The sequence below is a fragment of the Brachyhypopomus gauderio genome, chromosome 10 (assembly GCF_052324685.1).
Source record: "Brachyhypopomus gauderio isolate BG-103 chromosome 10, BGAUD_0.2, whole genome shotgun sequence".
NCBI lineage: Eukaryota > Metazoa > Chordata > Actinopteri > Gymnotiformes > Hypopomidae > Brachyhypopomus > Brachyhypopomus gauderio.
In genome coordinates this window covers 18,472,199-18,495,020 of record NC_135220.1, presented here as the reverse complement: position 1 = coordinate 18,495,020, position 22,822 = coordinate 18,472,199, and the positions used below count along the sequence as shown (strand labels likewise).

General features: G+C 40.2%; 1 protein-coding gene across 2 annotated transcripts in view; it reads right to left on the bottom strand.

Annotated features, from left to right (window-relative positions):
- The window catches only part of rxfp2a (relaxin family peptide receptor 2a), a 46,353-nt gene that overhangs the window by 11,664 nt on the left and 11,867 nt on the right, over positions 1–22,822 (bottom strand). The window contains exons 2-8 of one of the 2 annotated variants that reach the window (XM_077020190.1): positions 16,502–16,651; positions 12,222–12,299; positions 11,158–11,263; positions 10,204–10,275; positions 7,561–7,632; positions 1,802–1,873; positions 1,253–1,324 (exon numbers count right to left, since the gene is read on the bottom strand). In XM_077020190.1, the coding sequence (XP_076876305.1) occupies positions 1,253–1,324; positions 1,802–1,873; positions 7,561–7,632; positions 10,204–10,275; positions 11,158–11,263; positions 12,222–12,299; positions 16,502–16,651 (622 nt within the window). The remainder of the gene's footprint in view (positions 1–1,252; positions 1,325–1,801; positions 1,874–7,560; positions 7,633–10,203; positions 10,276–11,157; positions 11,264–12,221; positions 12,300–16,501; positions 16,652–22,822) is intronic. The other variant, XM_077020191.1, reaches the window with a different exon arrangement.

Below are 22,822 nucleotides of genomic sequence, written 5' to 3'. Positions count from 1 at the left end.
TGTAGAAATCCCTGCATAAAGATGTGTCCACCTGTCCTAAAGATGTGTCCACCTGTCCTAAATATGTGTCCAACTGTCCTATTTGTCTACCTGACCTAAATGAAGAGCACAGACCTAGTCTCTGGCTTTTCAAGATAATCCTGTAGATGTCTAAGCTTCCAGATGATTATACTACACATTTTCCAGCATCTGAAAATGTCTGTGCACATTTTCTGTGCACATTTTCCAGCATCTGAAAATGTCATGAAAGATCTTTCATGAAAGCCATTAATGTTTATCTGCTCAGAGTTACCATTGTAGCAAGAGCATCCATGCACATACTCTTTTATAATACATTAAAAAGTTTTTTTTTTTCTTTTTGCCAAAATGCCTTTTGCAACTCGGTAGGAAATACAGACATGTGGGTTTATGAGGGTCAGTGGAAACAAAATGAACTACAAAAGATTGACAAACAAATATTCAAGACGTTTCCATGGGAGCCCTGGGACACGCAGAGAGTCCCAGAGAGGACCACTGGCTCCACCGGCAACAAGGGCGGTGACGCAAGATGAACAGACGAGAGGCGGTGAGTCAGAGTTGGGGGGGAATGGGGAAAAACCTTTATTAGCACACCGATGTTATGTGCTGCCAGGAGCAGAGTCTCCACCAGCCAAGTTTCAGTTCTGGATGTGCATTAATCTGCTCATGCTTCACAGGCACCAGAAACTTGGCTACCGCCAAGAAAACCCATTCCAAAAGAATGCCATGTTACCGCAATCTATTAATGGATTCAGGGGAGTCTTCTTTAACGGGGCTATGGGGCTCTCAGATGTCTGGAACATTTCGTTGAGCTTCAGCCGGGATCCGTGTGTAGTTTAATTAATCACCCCAATCTATTAATTTGAGGTTTGAGTTAATTTGAGTTAACTTAGTTTCACATTTAAAACCGTGCAGCTACCTGTAGCCAGGAGGCTACGGAATAAGTTAAAAGTATCATGTCATAAGATAAAGTATCATTTACGCACATTCACAAAGCTTCACTTTGAAACGGTGATGTGATATAAGTTCCCATTTGTGGTTTAGCAAACATTTTAGTGCTAGCTTCAACCTGGGGTCCAAACACTGAAACAGATCCCTCAGGAGCTTTGCATGCGTTGATATGAATCACTACAATGCTACATTAATCCCAGAACTCAGTGGATCTACCAGCTACATCAGTTGCATGTTGATCTGATGACATGGAAACAGCAATAAGGATGTGCTGATTACTCACAGAAATATTAGAGACTTGAGACCGAAGAAAGTATCATGAGTGATGCTCCTCAGAGGGTTGTGATCCAGTACTCTGTTGATAAATATCAATAAAATGTTACCATGTAAGGCTACCAATGCAACTTTAAAAAAACATCTGATTATAATTTAATAATTTTTAATTTAATAATTTAATACGTTTGATTTCAGGGAATTGCCTGCATGAAATTGCAAAATTTTTTTAAGTAGGCTGTCTGTGTATTACACCTTTATTTGGTCTAGCTAGCTTACTAAAACCAGGCTCCATCCAGTGAACTGTTGTATATCTTGTCTGCATCAATTCGGTGTATCTAGTCCTGAGGGAAATAATGAATGCACTTTCTACCCATTGCAGCCTTTGGTAACTCAATGAGAAGTAAACACTTTTTTCTACCACTTTTTAAATGAAAAGCAGACTTTAAAACATCTATTGATCTACCCAATGTAATTGTCTGTCACTAATATCTGCGGAGAGATATCAGAACGGAGCTTTTCTTAAAATGTCATGCATGTGTTTGGGGATTGTGCTTACAGCCACTGTAGTTTGTGTAGATCTCTGAAAACACCATTGCCTAAGGCCGTTATATTGTTTTGGCTGAGGAACCTGCATAGAAGATACTTGGTGAGGTACCATCAGGAAAACATTCTAGACACTAGACTAGAGATTAATGCACAAAGTTCTAACTGCCTTTACGTCACGCTTGGATGTGAGGTCTATAGAATCATAAAACACACATTAAAGCACGGGAACAAAGAGGATCTTTAGGAGATTATCACAGCAGTGACAGCTCATTCTTCTCTTTCTCTCTAATGAGCCATGCTCTTTCTCATCCTCCTTTTGCACCTTTGAGGTTTTGTTTTCAAACTGACCTCTCATAACCCAGTTCTCAGCTCTCTTTAGTGAGTTAATGAACAATGACAAAGTTACAGCTCTTCATCCTGTGGTGATTTGGTTTGGTGTTTGGTTTGGTGTTTGGTTTGATGTTCAATGCAGTCAAGTCTCTAAGCCCTTTTGAGAGCTGTATTGTCTCTTAGGTCTCATATATTCATTACATTTCATTCATTTTTTTTGCAAATATCCACTATTCAAGGAATGATATATAATGGAGGAAACATTTGATGTCAACATGTGAAGCTTGAACTGTGTATTAAACGTCAGTGATGCTTAGCAAGATAAGCAAGAGGTTTTATCATCAAATAAAAAGAAAGCCCAAGTTGAGAAAGGCTGAGGTAACATTAGTAAAAACGTACATCCCTTTAAAACTGTTCATCCCTTTAAAGCTTCCACCCAGCAGACTTTTTACAACTTTACTCTCTTTCTCTAGGCTGTTAAATCTCTGTTTGTCTTGTAATTTCAGCCATGAATGTGGAGGACATTTCCCAGGGTTGGAGTGATGCACGGATAAAGAGATAAGAAGATTATCAGATACACCTGGAACAATACTCTTAAACTGGCCCAGCTCAGGCTAATGTATGAAAATATCTGGTGCCCAGACGGCCTATGACTTCTGTGGCTTAAATAAATATGACTGAAATGATTTGCACAAGACTTTTGGTGCATCTGTGATCGTATATACACTTGTGGTGTGAGGGGATTAAAAGTGAGGCATCTAAATTTTTACAAATGAGCAGTTGCTCAAGACAAAGCTGAGACTGAATTGTTTGTGGTAGTGGACATGTGCTACCACTATCACAACAGGCTTCCTGCCAATGCCACTCATGTGAGCAAATCTTTTCATAAATACCTTGGATGAGTGACAAGAAAGCTTGCTGCATTTTTCAAATTTGGGGTCATGCAAGTTATGTCCAACTGTTCCCCTTCAATTATTAAACCTAATTTAACAATCTGAGATGTTGACTGACAGCCATTGTCCATTGGACCATCCTGTTTTGCAGTGCCTGGTAACCTGATAACTTGCTCATGACATGTAATCTCTCATCTTCCAGTAATGTTTTAGTTGAAGGACCAATTGTCATTTTTACTAACTAAAGTCGCAAACAATATTCATGAGAGCGGTAATTTATCACGAGATGAGGAATCAAATTGCTTTGTAGTCCACAAATGCGCCAGTTTATAAAACGGGTGACCATGTTTAGAACAGATTTAGCACTCTCTGTCTCTTGAACATCTGTGTGTCAGTATAATGGCTGTTATATAATGGGCAGAAGAATCACTGCAAAAACAACTTATTGCTCTTTTACAGTTTTTTGCAGTTGCTAAGACACAATTTCTGAAACAGTGTCTCTTTTGTCGAAACGTAACACACAGAAGCCAATGCTACACACACAACAGGCAAAACATCTCACACTTTTGGAAAAAGCACACACTTCAACCAAAACTCTTGCCACTCTTGCCAAAACCATATTTTTGCATCTAAACGCTACACACAAATATCAGATGATTAGCCTTCCTTATATGTGACTACACACTTATGTGATAAATAGAAAACACTACTACCATGTGTTTATTACAGTTTTTCTCGATTGTTAACACACTAATACTGGTAATTGAGACACAATGACCACAACATGTAACTATTGCACCAACCCCCTGAACCAATTCTACTAAACTACAAGCACAATTCCTGCTTTACACTCAAATTGCAGTTCTAAAACACACTTTTTTCAAAACACTACACACAATTTTCTGCATTTGGCATAATTTTCATGAAGAAAATCTCTTGTTTTCACAAGGAACACACTGTTATTCAAAATTCTAAAGTTAATTGTCCTACTATGCACACTGACTCATCATATCGGCAAACACCTGTCACACATGTGTACAACCAGCAATCAGAGCTTTAGCATAAAATGGCAAAAGCTCTTCTGTTGGTGGTGAGCTCTTCTGTTTTGGAGCAATGGATGCCAACAGTGGAAACAGAGGGAGAGCCAGAGGAGTGAGAGCAAGAGGAGGAGGACGAGGATGATGAAGGCCAAGGACCGTAATCTCTGATGAGATCCCAGCCACTTTGGTTGACCATGTGGTCTATGGTCTAACAATGAGGGAGGCTGGGCAAAGAGTACAGCCAAATGTGAGTAGGTACACTGTAGCATCCATCATCCGGACTTTCCGTAATGAGAACAGGTAAGAAATCAACTCTCAGTAGGAAACTGCAGTACTGCATATCAATACAGTACTCAATGAGTACAGTATTGCCTGTGGACTGTTCTGTAGGACTGTAAATATAAAGTATGTTTCAAGTATTTGGGAAATGTATTCCTACTTTGTGTTCCTACACAGTATTTACAGTATTTTACTATTTGTATTGCAGAACTGAAAGGTTACCAACACGAGGTGGACGGAAACGTCTTTTGTCTCCTGAACAGGAAACTGAAATCCTGAACATGTTCCTAGAAAATAATGCCATAACATTATGGAAAATACAAAGAAAAATAATAGAAAACAACGAGATATTTCAAAATATTGATAGGGTGAGATTATCAACGCTGGACCATGTCTTGCGCAGAAATAATCTGAGGATGAAGCAGGTCTACAGGGTGCCTTTTGAACGCAATTCAGAAAGAGTCAAAGAACTGAGATATAACTATGTGCAAGTAAGCCCTATACAATCTCACAACTGATGTATACAGTCAACACTGTATACATTATACATATTTCAGTATTGTAATCATAATGATTGTGCTTCACAATAGTGACTCCTCCATGTCTATTTCTGATACTGTCATGTGTGTTTCAGAGAATCTTTGAGCTAGAGGTGGACGCAGTGGACCACCAATTCATCTTCACTGATGAGGTTGGATTCAACCTCACAAAAAGACGAAGGAGGGGGAGGAATATTATTGGCCAGCGTGCCATTGTATGCAACATAGTTTATTTTTTTTACTGTAATTGTAACTGTATATAGTAAACTCTTCTGTTGTTGTGTATGTAGACCACTGTATGTGCAACTTTGTGTTGGGTGGGATGTACACTGTGTACATTGCTTTTGTGGGAAAAAATAAAATACATTTGCTACTGTATATGTGTGTTCTGAGTATAAAAACACTATTCTAAAATATTTTACAACGCACTTATGTATTTCCTGTCTGTAGTAAGTGTAACACTGCACAAAAAAGGCCTAAGTCATTATGATGAATGGAGAAGAAGTGTTTTCCATTCATCATAGTGTTTTACATTGAGCACATCAGTGTTCAACCAGTTGTTATAAATGTCTATTCATATGATGGTTTGTGTGTGTCATCTGAGAACAAAATACCATTTTGAGAAGATATAATATTGTTCTGACTGTAAAGTTTCATTTTGAAAGAGAACTGAGGGGTTTTGCCCATTGTGTGTGTGTTTTTCTGATTTGTGTGTAGAGTTTTGAGAGTATGAGGCATGCTGTCAGACAATGTGTGTAAACAATCGAGAAAAACTGTAAATGTTCAGTGTATAGTCTGTTCCAAAAGTATATCATAGTTCACATATACAGAGGTTTTTATGCACATTCATAAACACCATGAAGTAAAATAGTAACAAGGTTTATTTACGTTTTGCTTGAGCAGTACACATGGAAACAAAAAGGACAAAAATACTGTACAATAGTAGACAAATTTAGGGTGCATCTCGTCTTGTATTTGGGTCTGGCCACAAGATTTCATCAACATCACAGGTGATGTCCTGTTTGGTAAGACAGCGGGGGAAGTATCTTCTTGAGTGACGTATCCAGCACTGACATGCACCCTCATCAATGCCCCCATAAGCTTCCTCCATCACCTGCAGAAGTGGTATGTGATGGTGGTGTTGGCGCTCATAAACTTTCCACCTCCATGCCGAAAAAAACTCCTCAATAGGGTTGAGGAAAGGTGAGTATGGTGGGAGGTGAAGCACATCAAACTGTGGATGTTCGGTGAACCATTGTCATACTTGTGTAGCACGGTGGAAACTTACGTTGTCCCAGATGACAACGTACCTGGTCTGTTCTTGTTCATCTCCCTGGTGATGTGGAATGAGTATGTTGTGTAGTGTGTTGAGAAAGGTGATGATGTGAGCAGTGTTGTAAGGACCAAAAGTAGCATGATGATGGACAACACCATTGTGGCAAATGGCTGCACACATTGTGATATTCCCACCACGCTGCAGGGACACTGACTATGGCACTGTGTCCTATGACGTTTCTTCCTCTGCGTCTTGTTTTGGCAAGGTTGAAGCTTCATCAATATAAAGGAACTTGTGTTCCACTGCTGCAACATCTAGCTCCATTACTCTCTGAAACCAAACATTACAGTATTACAGTACTGTATTTGACTGAATGAAATGGGCATATATTATACTCAACATTGTGTGGCACAGGACACTAGAGTAAAGTATAAGTAAGAGGATAGCAGAGCATACTTGCACATATTCATAGTGCAGTTCCTTCACACTGTCAGAGTTGCGCTGAAATGGTTCCCTGTGTAGCTGCTTCATATGCACTTGATGTCTTCTCAGGAGTCGGCCCAGTGCAGATAGGCTCACTGATTGAATGTTGCTGAAAGTGATGTTGTCCGTAATGATGTGCTGTTGTAGTTGTCGTAAAGGTATACTGTTGTTTGATATGACAATGTTCACGATGGCCTCCATGGACAACCAAAGTGGCCTGGATCTCATCCGTGATGGTTGTTCGTGTTCTTCCTCTTCCTTGTCCTCTTCCTCGTCCTCTACCTCTCTGTGAAGTATTAGCCTCCATTGTTGTGCAAACCAAGATTTGCAACTTGTGGCCTCTTTATAGGGATCAAGTTTTGATAACGATTTGTAAAAATTAGCTAGAAGTGTTGTAACGTGTGAGAACTGTGTATGGTATTTTGGTAGGTGAGTGTAGCAGTTGTGTGGCAGTGTTTTCTAAAAGTAACACGTGGTTTTCAGTTTTGAATGTTGTGTCTTATGTGAAGAACTGTGTTTAAAGTTTTGCAAAAAGTGTGTTTTAGCATTTCTAAATGAGTGTAAGGCAGAGAATGTGCTTAAGGTTTGGCACACCCGGTCAATAGATAGGCTACATGGGTTAGTTGTTTCAGAAATAGTGCTATAAGGACCACTTTTTGTGTCTTAGCAATTGCAAAAAACTGTAAATCATATAGGGTGCTTAGCCATGTCAGACTTTTGACACATCAAACTTGTTAATTCATAGTTCTCATGAATATGCGCTCATTTGAACAGTTCTTTTCCAAAAGTGAATGTTTTCTGAATCGAAGATGACTCAGTCATAAACTGACTACAACAAAGATAAGAGATAACAATAAAATTGTAAATATATTCTTGCATTAGACATGAGAGGTTTTTCTTGTCAAAAATAGTTGAAAACAAAGACTCACAGTCTTCTCAGTTTGAATAAACCACTGAAGCCAAGATTAGACACTGTCTGAATGCTGTTGTTCTGTAGAAACCTGTAAAAGAGAACATCTCTCCAGTAAGCTTCCAGAAAGGTCTGTTGCATCCATAGTAATCAATATCCTCTACACAGTCCTGTCCATAAAGAACAGGACATTGACACATAATGATTGTTTTAGCATTACAAAGTGATACTGAACTCAACATTGTCACCATCATCTTCACCAAAAAAAAAAATCACTTTTGGTAATAATATTGGACATATTGCTACAGTCCCTCCGGACCTGCTCCGATTGGGTGTTTGCATCACATCAAATGAAGCAGTTCACACACACTGCGGTCCATGGGAAACTGGACAGTGACCCTTCTTGCTGTTTGTGTGCTGAACTGAATTTGACATCAAACAATTCATTTTAGGTATGAACAAAAGCAATAAAGTGTTGGTTATTCAATCATTTCTTGGCAAGCTATGTTACTGTATCAGTTCATGAACAAGACAGCTAACAGAAAGACTAGATGTGTACACCTGAAAGGCCAGGTTACACTTGCTGACAAAATGCATTGGTATCTGGGAGGTAAAAGATTCTGTGATTCCTAGATTCAGCCAGTGTAGATGTGTTCAAACTAAAGCAAACCCAAAACAAAATAGTTTTTTCTTTTTATTTTATAGTGTTATATTTGCTTTACTGTAAAGCAGCAGAAATCGGTTGAATGGACTGTGTTGTTAATAATGGGATGTGGGATGGGATGTTTTGTTAATAATTATTTTTTAAAGAAACCTAATATAATTAAGGTGTTTATGCATACCACATGTTTGAAAATGCACGTGTAACTCAAAAAGCCTCATTTCAAGAATATTTATCATATCTACTGACTCTCTAAGATTGACAGATCATCATCAGAATATCAATTCACTAAATCACTGGTAAAGAATAATTACTATGCTGCATGCAGTGATGCCCTTTAGCTGGGCTACTACCAATCTTTTAGTCAACAATTCAGCAAGCTCTCAGCAGAATAATATAAATCCTAGGGAAATATGAAATATTAGCAGCAAACCACTTCAGAGTTCATAGTATATGGGCAGAGACATTTAAGTAAATATAGGTGTCAGATATAGCCAGTGTTGTCCCGTGTCCTTTAATGTCCCCCAGATGGTGTAGGAGACACCAGAATAGGTGTAATAAACGTAATTGCACTGCAGCATATCAGCTGAATTCCTTACAGCCAGCTTCTCATTTCAGGATATTTTTCATCTTGTTAAAACCTTGACTTCTCTCAAAGAAATGACATTATTCTGGGTTAATAGCCAAGATAAATGTGTGCACATGTGGGATTTGCCATATTGCAAAAAAACTAAATGCAAGCAAAATTGAATGTATCAGCTAGAATGTAGAGCCCACACACATGTGGAGAGCATCAGGATCTCAGAGCTGCTGTTAAATGTTAAACATTTAATGTTTAATGTTAAAAACATATAAAGTATTTTTCAAACCTCACTTATCACATAGTCTGCTTATTTTTTTATTTTATTTTTTACATTAGTAATGGGTGCCTGGTCGGATAATGTGAAAAGGAAGGTCAGGAATAGAAAGACACACACACACACGCACACACACACACACACACACACACACACACACTTATAATCATAAATTATATTCCTAATTATAAATTGTATTCTGTATGCAAGATTACTTTCTGAATGCAATTAAAATCCAAATGCACACAGCTGTTACCGTTTCACTTCCAATAATTTACCATTCATGTAGCAAACCAACAGTGACTAACATCATGGTTACTGGTGCTTCCACTAATATTCATTTACACAAAAGTCTTTTGAACCATGAATGATCATCCTTCTACCTCATGTGCTGTGGTACGTTATGGGCAGCAATGGCTAGTCCAGTCCGAGCACCGATCTCTGTGGTGCTGATCTAAACTCCAGATATTCAAGCACTTAAATGCCCTCTGCGTGATACTCCTCTCCAATAGTTTATGGACATGGCATTTAAATGGAAATTGGGGCTCTGGAATGGTGACCTTCAAGATGTCATTCTCCCTGTGTTTTTATAATCCCCTTCTGACCATCTTCATCTTTGCTTTTATTATCTGTCTAGATCAAAGTACTTAGATTGAGGGACTGCTGCTGGTGGATCAAGGCAGACAGGTGACTCTGTTGACCAGACATGCATGTCTGCATACACACAACACACACACACACACACACACACACACACACACACACACACACACACACACACACACACACATACACACACACACACACAGACAGACAGACAGCCCCGCCCCCTTGCGCGCGCACACACACACACACTCACACACAGTCTTTCTGCAGCTGCAGTTACTTTCAACATAGAAGTGAAGGACACTCTGAAGTATCGTTTGGCTTAAATAAATTAACTTCCTGCTGTCATCAGACGCCCATTATTAACACTACACACAAATTGTAAATGAGACGTTCAAAACTGGAAGGAAATTTCAGTAGAAGATGAAAAATGTCAGCCAAATTGCCCGAAATCTCCATTTCTTTTTGATCTCTGACTGTGGTTTAATGCTGAGGTGAAAGGTTCAGATGAATCAGATATATTTGTGTTGCCACTCACAGTCTCTGCAGGCCAGTGTACTTGGAGAAGACACGATCAGGAAGCTCTCTCAGCTTATTACTCTTCAGGGACCTGTGCAATGACCCAATGTCAGTTTTCCAAACAAACAAACGAACAAAAACACAAGTTATTATATGTCCAAATGGGGTGATATCATCTCAAGACAGCAGGATTGCATTATGAAACCATTCTTTAAACACTGCAGACTTCAGCAACTTTTTTGTGCAAAGGGCAGTCATGGTAATTAGGTTTCCCTTAACCAATCCCAAGCAGAACATTTGATCAGAGGCACTCAGTTCCAGCTTGAATGGCGCCATGGGCGAACCACTTCTTCAAAGCACCCTTCTGCACTAACCGTAACTTTGGCTTCCAATAGGAAGTTTTGAGGTCAACTTCCCCTCTTCCCCCTCCCTATCTTGAACATCTCAATGGAAAATCTTCCTAGCCAGTAGTCTGCCTAGCTCGCAAACTAGAGTCAGGGTGAGAAGAGGCAGCCTACACTAATAAACAATTCAGTGGTTTATTACAGCTATCAAGCACCAAACTCAAAGAGAGTCAATCTACACTCAAATTCAAGTGTAACACAATGAAAGTTTCTAGAAGAAAAGAACACACCAAAACACAAACTAACAGATACTAAAATTGGGAATGGGAATGCCATACAGTTGTAGGCAATAATGAATTCTGACTGACCATGAGCAACACTGAAGCTTCACAGAAGAGGGGGACACAGGATGCCCACGCCAACAAGCTTACATGATCCACACAATGACATTATATCATTACCGGGACATGCAAATTGTGTGTGTGTGTGTGTGTGTGTGTGTGTGTGTGTGTGTGTGTGTGTGTGTGTGTGTGTGTGTGTGTGTGTGTGTGTGTGTGTTTCCATTGCCACCGGCTACCTTCTTGTGAGGATTGTACTGATGTTCTGCAAGAGGAGGGTGGAGCACTTACAGCCAGGTCACATTGGAAGACAAGAGCGGCACAGCATGCAGATTCACTCCCACACACTCCACCTCCGTCTTGATGCAGTCACAACTCTTTGGGTACAGCTGAAGAGCTGCGGAATCGAAAGCAGTAAAACAAAACCACACATGCACTTTATGTGTACACACAAGGTCAAGTTCATCTGTGGAAGTTCTCGAGTCAAACTCCCAGCATTGCACCAGCAAGCACTCTGAATTTTATACAATCAGTACAAATTGTGCAATTCATTATAAAATAATTAGCAAATCATAATTATCTAAAAGCATATAAAACTGTCATTGAAACAATGAAGCATTGGCAGTTGGGCATTTGGGTTTTTGTTGATTGGTTTGTATGACTGCTCAGTGTCATTTACTTTATTGAATAAAGAGTTAACCGCATGATGGCTGACGTGATTGGTGACGTGTAATGAGGATGGCTCACGTGATTGGTGACGTGTAATGGGGATGGCTGACGTGATTGGTGACGTGTAACAGGGATGGTTGACGTGATTGGTGACATGTAATGGGGATGGCTGACGTGATTGGTGACGTGTAATGGGGATGGCTGACGTGATTGGTGACGTGTAATGGGGATGGCTGACATCACAACAGAATCATAGAGAAGCCAAAAAGTATTAATCTTGCACAGTTGAAGAGCACTAAATAAGTTCTAGGGTAATGTATCATGAGAGATGCTTTTGTGTGTAACACTTTAATGATTATTCCATGAGAATGTGTTTGGAGTAATTCGTCTTGTGATTTATGCATTTTACTATACTAATTTTTATAGTATAGTCAAAAAGAGTCAAGCCGCAGCATAGCCCGTTGAAAGCAGTGTGCAAATAAATGTCCTTAAAAAGGAAATTGCCTTGTGTCGTGATTTGAATGAAGAGAATCCAGAGCAGGCTACAATTCCCATCACACCTGAAAAAGTTATTAGGTTTGAGGAGTAAAGTAATTTGTGTGTGTATTAATGAAGTGTTGGAGAGTTGCAAATTATTCTACACACACCATCCAGAAGTGAAATTAAAGAATGAAAAGAACACATACAGCAGGCGTAACTCAGGTCTGGTTCTGGTTTCTTTATAATAGTGCGGTCAAAGATGTCAGCCCATCCACTATTATCACCTGTGGAGAAAAGACAGAGATTTTGACTAGACCCAACAATGCTGGTTTACTAGTCACAAGTAATAGTATCAAAAACAAGTATCGTTCATGTTAAGGAAAACAGTATTATTAATGCTCACTGAGCATGGTTGCACTTCTTCACATTACACATTCTTCACATTCTAAACATTCTTCACATTCTTCACATTCTTCACATTCTACACATTCAATACAACATATACCAAACCAACAGATTTCCTAGAAAATATTATTCACTGTCCTAGATTGCATCCTCATCATTCAACTGCTAAATTCCTCAAAAGTTAGAATCAATTCTCTGAACCTGCACACGTTTCTCTGAGATGACATCATCTGTATGCATTGCTTTTAGTAAGTGACTAACACCACTTAGCTATTAATTTAAGATGAAACAGAGACTGATGAAACACATGATTCAGGGAAAAAAGCAGAAATATTATGACTTGGTTGAAAGATTTCTAGAATTGTTTTTTTTTTCAGTGTCAAATGTAATCTACATTAAACATAGCCACAAAAAGCCATCTGCATTACTAAGGGCTCTAATGTTTATTTGTCGTAATAAGACTCTTTATACCAAGAAATTAGTCAGTGCTTTCATTAGCCCAGGCTTGAACTACTTAGGGCTAGGGTTAGACCACTACTGGTTAGGGTTAGACTACTTGAACTAGGGGTTAGGAATAGACTACTTGGACTAGTGGTTAGAGTTAGACTACTTGGACTAGTGGTTAGGATTAGCCTCCTTGGACTAGTGGTTAGGGTTAGACTTCTTGGACTAGTGGTTAGGGTTAGACTCCTTGGACTAGTGGTTGGGGTTAGACTCCTTGGACTAGTGGTTAGGGTTAGACTATTTGGACTAGTAGTTAGGGTTAGACTACTTGAACTAGTGGTTAGGGTTAAACTCCTTGGACTAGTGGTTAGGGTTAGACTCCTTGGACTAGTGGTTAGGATTAGACTACTTGGACTAGTAGTTAGGGTTAGACTACTTGAACTAGTGGTTAGGGTTAAACTCCTTGGACTAGTGGTTAGGGTTAGACTCCTTGGACTAGTGGTTAGGATTAGACTACTTGGACTAGTGGTTAGGATTAGACTACTTGGACTAGTGGTTAGGATTAGACTACTTGGACTAGTGGTTAGGATTAGACTACTTGGACTAGTGGTTAGGGTTAGACTTCTTGGACTAGTGGTTAGGGTACTGCTGCAGTTCTCCACCTGCACATGTCTGTATCTGTCTGCATGGAGGACACCATCAATCCTGACGAAACCCCAATTCCTCCCGCTGAAATGAACTTGGAAGGAACCTCCATGCTCCCCTGTTCCTGCAGACACATTATGAAACTGCTCTGTCTTCTGTTACAGGTAAATATGCATCCCTCCAGGGCACCTGTTTCCATTTTTCTGCACCCCAATTCCGATGTTTTCATGCATATTTGAAATGTTTTCCACATCGAAGATACGACGTCCTCTTCTGGCCAGACGTCTCTGAATGGTAGGTGGTGTACTGGGTCCCACTGGTTTCTGCCAGTTCTGAGCTGACGGCACTGCTGGACATCTGATTTTGAAGGAAAGCAGGCCTTCTGTCCTCATCTGCACTACGTCTCCTGGGCTGACCACTGTGTCCACGGTCCTCAGCGTTGTCTGTTTCATTGTGCTTCTTCAAAAGAGCTTGTACAGCACATCTTGAATTCCCAGTCTGCTTTGAAATCTTTGTCTAGGAGAGACCTGGCTGATGCAGTATAACTACTGCGTGTCACGCTGCTGTGCTCAGTCTTGCCGTGGTGTAGGGCCTGGTTTAGCCAGGCAAGGCTAGGTGAGAATGAGACAGAACTATAGCTGCAAGCTCCAAATCAAAGACACACACATAAAACACGGAGAACTACACAAAGTATAAACTAGACAGAAAGCATAGAACAGGGAAGACATGAAACATGACTACATGAAGCTAGCAGTTCTAAACAAGTTCTAAACATATGTGAGTTACATGGTAAAGCCTTAACCAGAAAGGCTAGAAAACAGATACTAGCAATACAAAACAGTGAAGAGACATAACATGAAACTATGAAATACATAGACTGACTAGACAGGAAGGATGAAAGAAAGTCACCAGGAAACACAATCATCATCATAAGCAAGTAGTACCAACCAGGAACCTGATATGAGCAGAAATACAAAGCCTGACTAAATCACAGCTCATTAACCAGGGCTAAATACAAACGTGGGCTAAATACAAGAGAGTACGTCCAGACAGGACGTACAGGTACATACACAGAAAAGGACATACCTACATACATACAGTCAAACATTTGCACAGCAACAATAGATGACAACTAGACTCAGAACCAAACCAGAAACACATGGACCAAACCAGGAACTGAAATAACAAAATCAGGAAATAAACAAAACTGGGACAGGTATCCATAGAAACCAGGAAGCTAGGAGGGGGGACACCTGTGACACCTGTGACACCTGTGACATGTACCTGGTCTTCCACACCCTCACCTTCGTAGTAGAAGGTGCTCATCTCCTAGTTTTAAACCTCCTTCATGCTGTTTCTATTTCAGTGAATGACTGAAATGTGTTTCAAACTTAAACCTGATTAGAAGCCTACAAAATCCCTGCTTTATGCATGTGTACCTAGAAGAATTGATGATGTTTTGAAGAAAAGGTCACATAAAATTAGTCTTTTTGTAAAAAAAAAATAAAAGCTTTGCATTTTGTTAATGGACAAAAACTATTAACACTTCTATATTTTTTTAAACATTGTTACTTTGCAGCTTTTTTTCAAAACATACCAGCTTCAAACGTTTGCTGTCCTGTACACACTCCCAGCCACCTGGCAGGCTGAGTGGGTGTGACAACATCAAGGCAACTAGTGTGAGCCAGCACACACACACATGAAGTACATTTAACACGTTGATTTCCGGGTGTAATAACCACCAAAAGACAACAACCAGCAAAACACGATGTACAAACAAATGAGAATTGAAACCCTGTATGGGTGTTATTATGTAAAGAGAACCCAGGTGGTGCCCAAGCAAAAGTAGAAACAAAAAGTGCATTTACCCTAATCTGGATTAAACCTAATTTAAGTGTGCACACTTAAATAATCAGGAATGAGCTAATTAACACATAACACACACACTTTAAAAAAAGATCTCTACAGTGTAAAGATGCTTTACTCCTCATGAGAGCATGGGAGTACAGTATTTCATAATGGAGACCATAATACTCTATGTTAATACTCTATGTTAATTCTACTTTATACTCTCTTTATACTCTACCATTACTCAACCCCTCAAAACACTGTGCACATGCCAGATTGTAAACCCCTTCACTCAGGTTCCATCACACGCATCATCGACCCGCTGTGCGTAATCAGCGACCTACTAAAGTGCACTTTGCTGTCCAGGAAATCAGCCTCCCTTCAACTCTCAACTATCACTGAGACTTTGGGCAGGTATCCAAGACCCCTTGTCTCCCTTGGCAACAATCAGTGGACAGTACCATAAATCTGCCTGTGTTGCAGCTCCTTGTCGGTACTGCTCTGATCCCTAAGAATAAAGATAAGAGACTACAGCCAGCAAGCAGTCCAGTCAAGAAGCACTGCATGTGCAGTAAAGATTACACATGATTACAGGTGAACTTCTGCAATAACAATAATAATAATAATACATTAGGCTTGTTGCTGTTATTAATATTATAACAGTAACAATAATAATACATTATTATTTTCATTATTGTTGTTGAAATCATTATTAACTTTATTATTGTTGTTTATTTTATTTATTCACAGACTCCCAGGTGCTTTGTGAGATATAAATATATGAGCAATGTAAGAGGGAAAAAAACAGCAGACACTCATAAACAAGAGTGAATGATAATAAGAATAACCTAAAGGGGGGAGGGATTTATGATCATTTAAGACGTGTTTTATAGTGCATAAAAATGATCATTTTTAAATAGGAGTGTAAAATCCAAATAATAATAATCCTTTATTTTTAATCCAAGACAAATAAGAGCAATATGTTTGTTTCCTTGAACTTTACTATTTGGACTTTGCTCTCCACGTGTCTTTTCAGAGAGTTTTGCTAAGCAAAATATGGATTGTGACATTGTTTTGACAATTACAAAAATGCTATATAAAAAATAAAATAATTAACCCCCCCTCCCCCCACACAGGTACTTACCACAATGCTCTTCATCTGCTCCGTTTTTGCAGTCTCTGTGCCCATTACACTGGAGGAGCTGTGGTAGACACTCACTAATATTGCCACATGGAAACTGCCCGAGGGGGCAGGCCTCCACCGCCGCCCTGCTGGAAAGAATAGAGAATGCTGCTGGGGGCAAAAAAGGAAAGAGAGAGAAAAAAACAAACAAAGCAGAAGCTATAAATCAGTGCTATTACGAGACAAGCACTAGAGCCAAGATCAATCCCCACCAGTAAGACCAGATCGCTGAACCACGGATATTTTACACTTTATTGATTCAGTACTTACTGCCATCGCTAACAGTTCTTTCACCTGAGCGCTTTGTCCAACCGCATTTGAAGGCAATCATCCCCTAAAGAGAACCAAACCAAAGAGCTCTCCATGCACATGCGACAGGCACAATGAGGAGACTCATGAATCTTTTCAAAGCATTGGGCTTCCAACTGGGAGATGGAGAAGTGATGAAATACCTCCTACACGTCTGTTGAGGGACTGTGCCAGCGCAATAAGAAATGTTCTAGTCAATTACTGCACAGTTCCGGTGAGCTGCAGTGCAATGACACAGCCACCAGCAATCAGGGACACTGTGTGTGTTAAATAATATAGAATCCTAGAGAAATTGAACAGTCTAAAAATATATATTTCTTATTATGTTGTTTGGTTGATTTGTTATTCAAATATTGTGTTTTGGTGTTGTTTACTATATATGTGACTTTACCCAAATGCACTGAAGGTTGAATATATCATAAATGTTGTCTAGTGGTTTATATGTTATATATACTGTGCATTTGCCTCTGTTTTATTTATCTTGTCTATTTTTTATTAGTGTCACTATGAAACATAGGAACTGCAAATACATAAAAGACATACAGGCATGTTTTAAGGTGGCCCAATGAGATGTGGGCTGGATGTGTGCGCTTACGAGGTTTTTTATCAGGGGCAGACCAAGCGTTGTAGTCATGACAGCAGCCCAAAGTCCAATGGCTGGTAGTTAGAAACATTTTGTCTTCTATCACACACTTGTCTCTGTTCTGGTTTTCTGCCATGTTCCTCTTGCCTCAGTGACCACACATCCTGTGTTCTGTCATTATATTGTCTCCTTAATAAGCTTTTTGTGTGATTTTTGTCTTTGATTGGTTTTTTGGTCACTGAAACTACTGTTAGATTAGCTTTCATTAGTTCTGGTTAATGCCCTTTAATCTTTGATTCATTAAACTCAACGTGTTTCGTTTTTTTCCCCAGAACATTCTATGTGACACCATTATTATCCTGGCAGCAGTTTGACATGGACTGTACCGCATATGCCATCAGTAGCCAAGTTTTCATTGACATTTTGGGTAAATTGAAAACTGGTTTAAATATTTTGCACTTCCAGTTGCCAGCAGCTTGTATCCTTAAAATTGACACTTTGCGATCAAACACTGTCATTTCCTACAGAAAATGGGCATTGCACAATTTTTAATTATCAAGTTGAGTTGAACTTTTTCCATCAAGCTTCTCGTGTATATTTATATAAAAATTGCATGCACTCAAGAAAACTGGGATTGAGTAGCAAGGTTTTTTATTTTTTCACAGAGGCACCTGCTAGGGTGCTGGCCCTAACAGTGTAGAAGGGAGCATCTCAGACCAGAACCTGAGAGTCTCCTCCTTCTCATAGTCTTTCCAGTGTGGGATCACAGCAGGGAGGCCGAGTTTGGGAGGTACTGAAGGGTCTGGGAGGCGCAGTCTAGAACGAAATCAGAGCCGGAGAGCAAAAAAGAGAGCTCAGTCATACCACCGTCCACACGTGTCTGTGTGCTCCTGCTCTTTGGTGCAGTGAGTACATATTTCTCAGAGGAAGCACAAACCCTAAACTCTTCAGGGTTGGAAGTTGCATGATAGGGGAAGGTGAGCTACCTGATGATGGATGGGTGGATAAACTGCTGACTAATAAGAAAAAAAGGGTTAAATCTCTCCATTACATCACATCTGTTTCTGCAGTATGTGTGGCCTCACTTCTCAGTGAGGATTCTTAATGTCTACCACACACAACTACATCCTACTACACACATTTCTAATAAACACCTCAGACCATATACACACAGGACTAGCTACACATAAATATGCAGTCCTCTCTCTATGAAAGTTACAATGCCACACTGTATTAAACAAAAGGTGACATATTCAGCTTATGGGATACAGATGTATTCTTCACAAGCTAGCCCACATTAATACAACTCTGAATATAATATTTCATACATTTTTACCAGGCAGGCTTTACACTAAAGCAGCAGTCACAGGTTTGTACACATTTCAGCGTTCAATTCTGAGATCACAAACTCCTGCTGCCAGATATACCTGTTATATCAACAGAAAATTTACTTTGCAACTAATGTTATATGACCGAGCATCGAATAGAGATAAGGAGTCCGAATTCGGAACCTGAACTTCAAAATGCATTAAAGTTATCACAAACAACAGGAAATAAGTCATGCCCTTTGGCCTTTGACCTTTATATGCCACAACAATGTTTCTGTTGTGGTTGACTGCAAAGGCATCCTTCATTGTGTCGCTGCACATGGACCTTGTTTTCCTGGTGTTCTCGTGTTCTCTATTACAGGCTAATATTGGTTTGAGAGTTTTTGGTTTGCCAGTGCTACTCCTCAAGTGTGTTTTTATTTTTCACCACACAGACAGAGACAAACTGCACTCATCGCTTCCTGATATGATGGGTCTTGTCAGAGATATGCATTTCAATGTGTACAAGTTAGTAAATGCATTTTTATACAGGCTCCTGAGGGACAGGGACTCCTGAGGGACAGGGACTGAGTGCCAGTGATAGACACGTCGTTCCTGTTCTTTTTTTTCTTCTTTGTGGTGGCTGTTGAGTCTGGCAGAGCTCTGCAAGGGAGTTTTCCTCTCTGACTCCACAACGCCGGCCCAAGGACAGTGTGTGTTGTTGTGTGTTTTGAGCTTAGGGCTGGCACATCTCTCGGTACGTTATCTCTCTGTGCTGAATGCACGAGTGAAACTTACATTTATAGAGCACCTTTCAAGATACCCAAGGTCGCTTTACAATTAGCACATGTACAAACTTTTACAGCCAGTCACACACTGTGCAGTCAGTTGTGCACAGCGTACTCTTCACTAGAAACCTGCGCCCCCTGGGAGACAGAATCATGTGCAGGGAGGGGGGTGAGGACACCACCCAGGACAGAGCACCATCCACCACTGGACATACAGACACACAGAGGGGAGAGAGGACACCACCAGCACAGAGCACCATCCAACATGGCCATAGAAACACATTCATTCACACACATTCAGACAACTGTTTATTAGACATGGTGAGACATGTACACACATCTTTGTAGTAAAAGCCTATTTACCTTCATGTGTTGAAAAATACTGTGTCTTCTTTATTAACAGCCTGTGTGTAACAGGGTAAAAAAGTGTTCTCAGGTCATCCACACTAAGTCTGTTCTTTCAAACGAGGCATCCCCAATAAAACCCTCCGCATTTACAGCTGTTTGCCTCTGCCTCGTCTTACATAGTGAGGTCTGTGTTTTGATCATTTACATTCACAGACAGGGTTTCTGCTTGTTTCTTTCCACTTGTCCTCTGTGAGCTTTTCTGAGATTGTAGAGACTACAGACTGGGCCAGATCACCTGAGATCAAAACCAGGGGACAGAGCTTCCTCACAGCTCTGGTCAGCACAAGCCCTGAGGATATGCTTCATGGTGTCTAGTTATCAGTCCACCCTTAATCCATCTGCTGGAGCAAAATGCCAAAACTCCCCATGCGTGTGATGATCTGATACTGGCCGCTAATGCAGCACGATCAAATCAGGCCCGTTTTTACTTTACTTTTATTCACCAAAACATTGAAGTGCTCTGCATTCCTTGCCTCAACACTTATGTACCTGCCACTAAAGTAAATATCTCATTTTGTATGTCACAGGGAATGACTTTTGATGGATTTGCTCATCGTCTTCTCATCCTCTATAGCATCAAATATTCCAATGACGTATAGAAGGTAAGTCGCTCTGGATAAGAGCGTCTGCTAAATGCCGTAAATGTAAATGTAAATGTAAATGTAAGGTTATTATATGGCTATTATATGGCTCCTCACTCTCTGTGACCTCACTGTGACTTCACTGTGACCTCACTTTGACTTCACTGTAACCTCACTGTGACTTCACTGTGACCTCACTTTGACTTCACTGTGACCTCACTGTGACCTCACTGTTCCCTTGCTGTGTGATCTCCTGGTAAGCCGGACCATGTCAGCAGTCCACCACAGCGTCCATGTCTTTTTGGTTTTCCATTACCATCACTGAATGTCCCTTGTGAAGCACGTTTGCTGTTTTTGAGTCTGTTTTTGCTTAAGCTCACTCATCCACCACAAATTTGTGTGCCACATTTTCAGACTGACTTTTTAGAGATGGAGGTGCTTTTAGTAAGTAGTTGAACCTGCTGTTGGTAAAAGCTGCCTTCAAATGGAAATTATGCCCTCAATTTAAAAATGCCAACAAGCAAAGCAAAACACTATTTTCTTTCTATGCATCTAACCAAATTTCAGAATCAGAATCAGAATTTTTTATCCTAAGGGGAAATTGCAGCTATTACAATTTCTCCCTGGGATCAATAAAGGATTTCTTATTCTGATTGTGAAATCTGATTCTGAAGTCTATATACTCTATTTAAAATGCCAACAAGCAAAGTTAAACACTGCATCTTTGGACACGCTGTATTCTTTCCATGAATATTAATCTAACCAGATTTTCTGCTGATTCCCAAATTACTGCGCAGGGTATTTGTGGGGAGCTGTCTTGGGCCCTTTGGGTGATTACTAGCAATGCTAGCCACCATCAGCAGCAGTCGTGGGTCAGTTCCCTTCCTCCTCAGCCTCCTCCGATTTTCTGGGTCCTTGTCTGCCATGTCATGGTGCTGTCATCCTGCCAACAGCATTTGGCACTAGTCATTAATGTTGTTATAGTTACATATTCAGTTTTGTTTTCGATACTTCCTTGAAAGACTTCAGTTGGAGACTCACATTTGTTTCTGCCCTTTTTCTGCACATTAGGTTCACCGTCCTATTTTCTTAGTAAAGAATCAGAAATACTAAATTGATCCTGGGAGGAAATTGTGGTTATTATGGCAATGACCGTTAGTGTAAAAAATAAATACTCTTATTTAAATACTCTAAAATAAAAAAAAATGCAATATATACAGTCATTTACATTTCAGTTGTCTAGAATGTAGTAAAGTGGCAGTGGCTGTGAAAATATATATAAATATGGCGTATACCATATAATTTGGCATTTGTATAGCACAGTATATAAAGTATAAAGTTTTGCACAGTATAAAAAATTTATGGTGTGCATCATGCCATGCCAACAAACGCCTGGGCTACATCTGAAGACATCATTGACCAAAGGGGAATGGCCTCTGGCTGCTGTGTGGACCTATAGCTGAGCATGGGGAGGATGTGTAGAGGAGTGTACCCAAGATGTAGAGAGGCTCCCCACCATGTCCATGTGATCAAAGCACCATTTGGGAAAAATCCCAGAGAGGCCTTAACAAACTTAACTGACACGAGCCACTGCGATATTTTCAAAAACCCATAATCTGCAATTTGGAACAACAGGCCTGAGTGTTGTTCTGGCATTGCTGAATGGGTTGTCCATCAACCACGGCCCAGAAATCGCTGTCCTGCAGGCCCAGACCTCTGGGTCTGTAGTCTGTTTTGTGTCCATCTGTGTTTTGCAACATCTAACCAGTCTGCTCATTTCCCATATCCCTCTACTTTGGTTTCTTTTTCCAGTCAGACTGTATTCTTCCCATTATTCTTCCCATTAGCCTGTTTTCCAGTTAGCCTTGTAGCCAGTACCCTGTTACCTGATATCTCGATTTCCTGTAAGTCTTGCTTCTGTTGCCTGATAGCACTTCTTGGTCCTGTAGCCAGTTATCGTTAGCAAGTTATTTACTTTTTTGCATTGTTCTTGTTCCTTCATCTGTGAACTCAGCAAAGAGGTGTGAGAAGTCACCTTCTGAGGCACTAACACACTGACCATCTTCCATACATGAGAATGGAGCTGGTGTGGTGGCCTCAAAGACCAGATCCACATGGCTCAACTCTGAAGCAGGCAGGATGCTCACGTGAGCGGCCGCATCACAGAGGACAGGAACAGCAGGCTCCTGGAACGGCCGAAGCCCGCAGTCGGTAACAGGCGCCAGCCAATTCGATATCCAGCCTTTTGATGTTGCAGGACAAATGCCATATCTCGTCTTTGGCATCAATGTGCATGATAGAAGCAG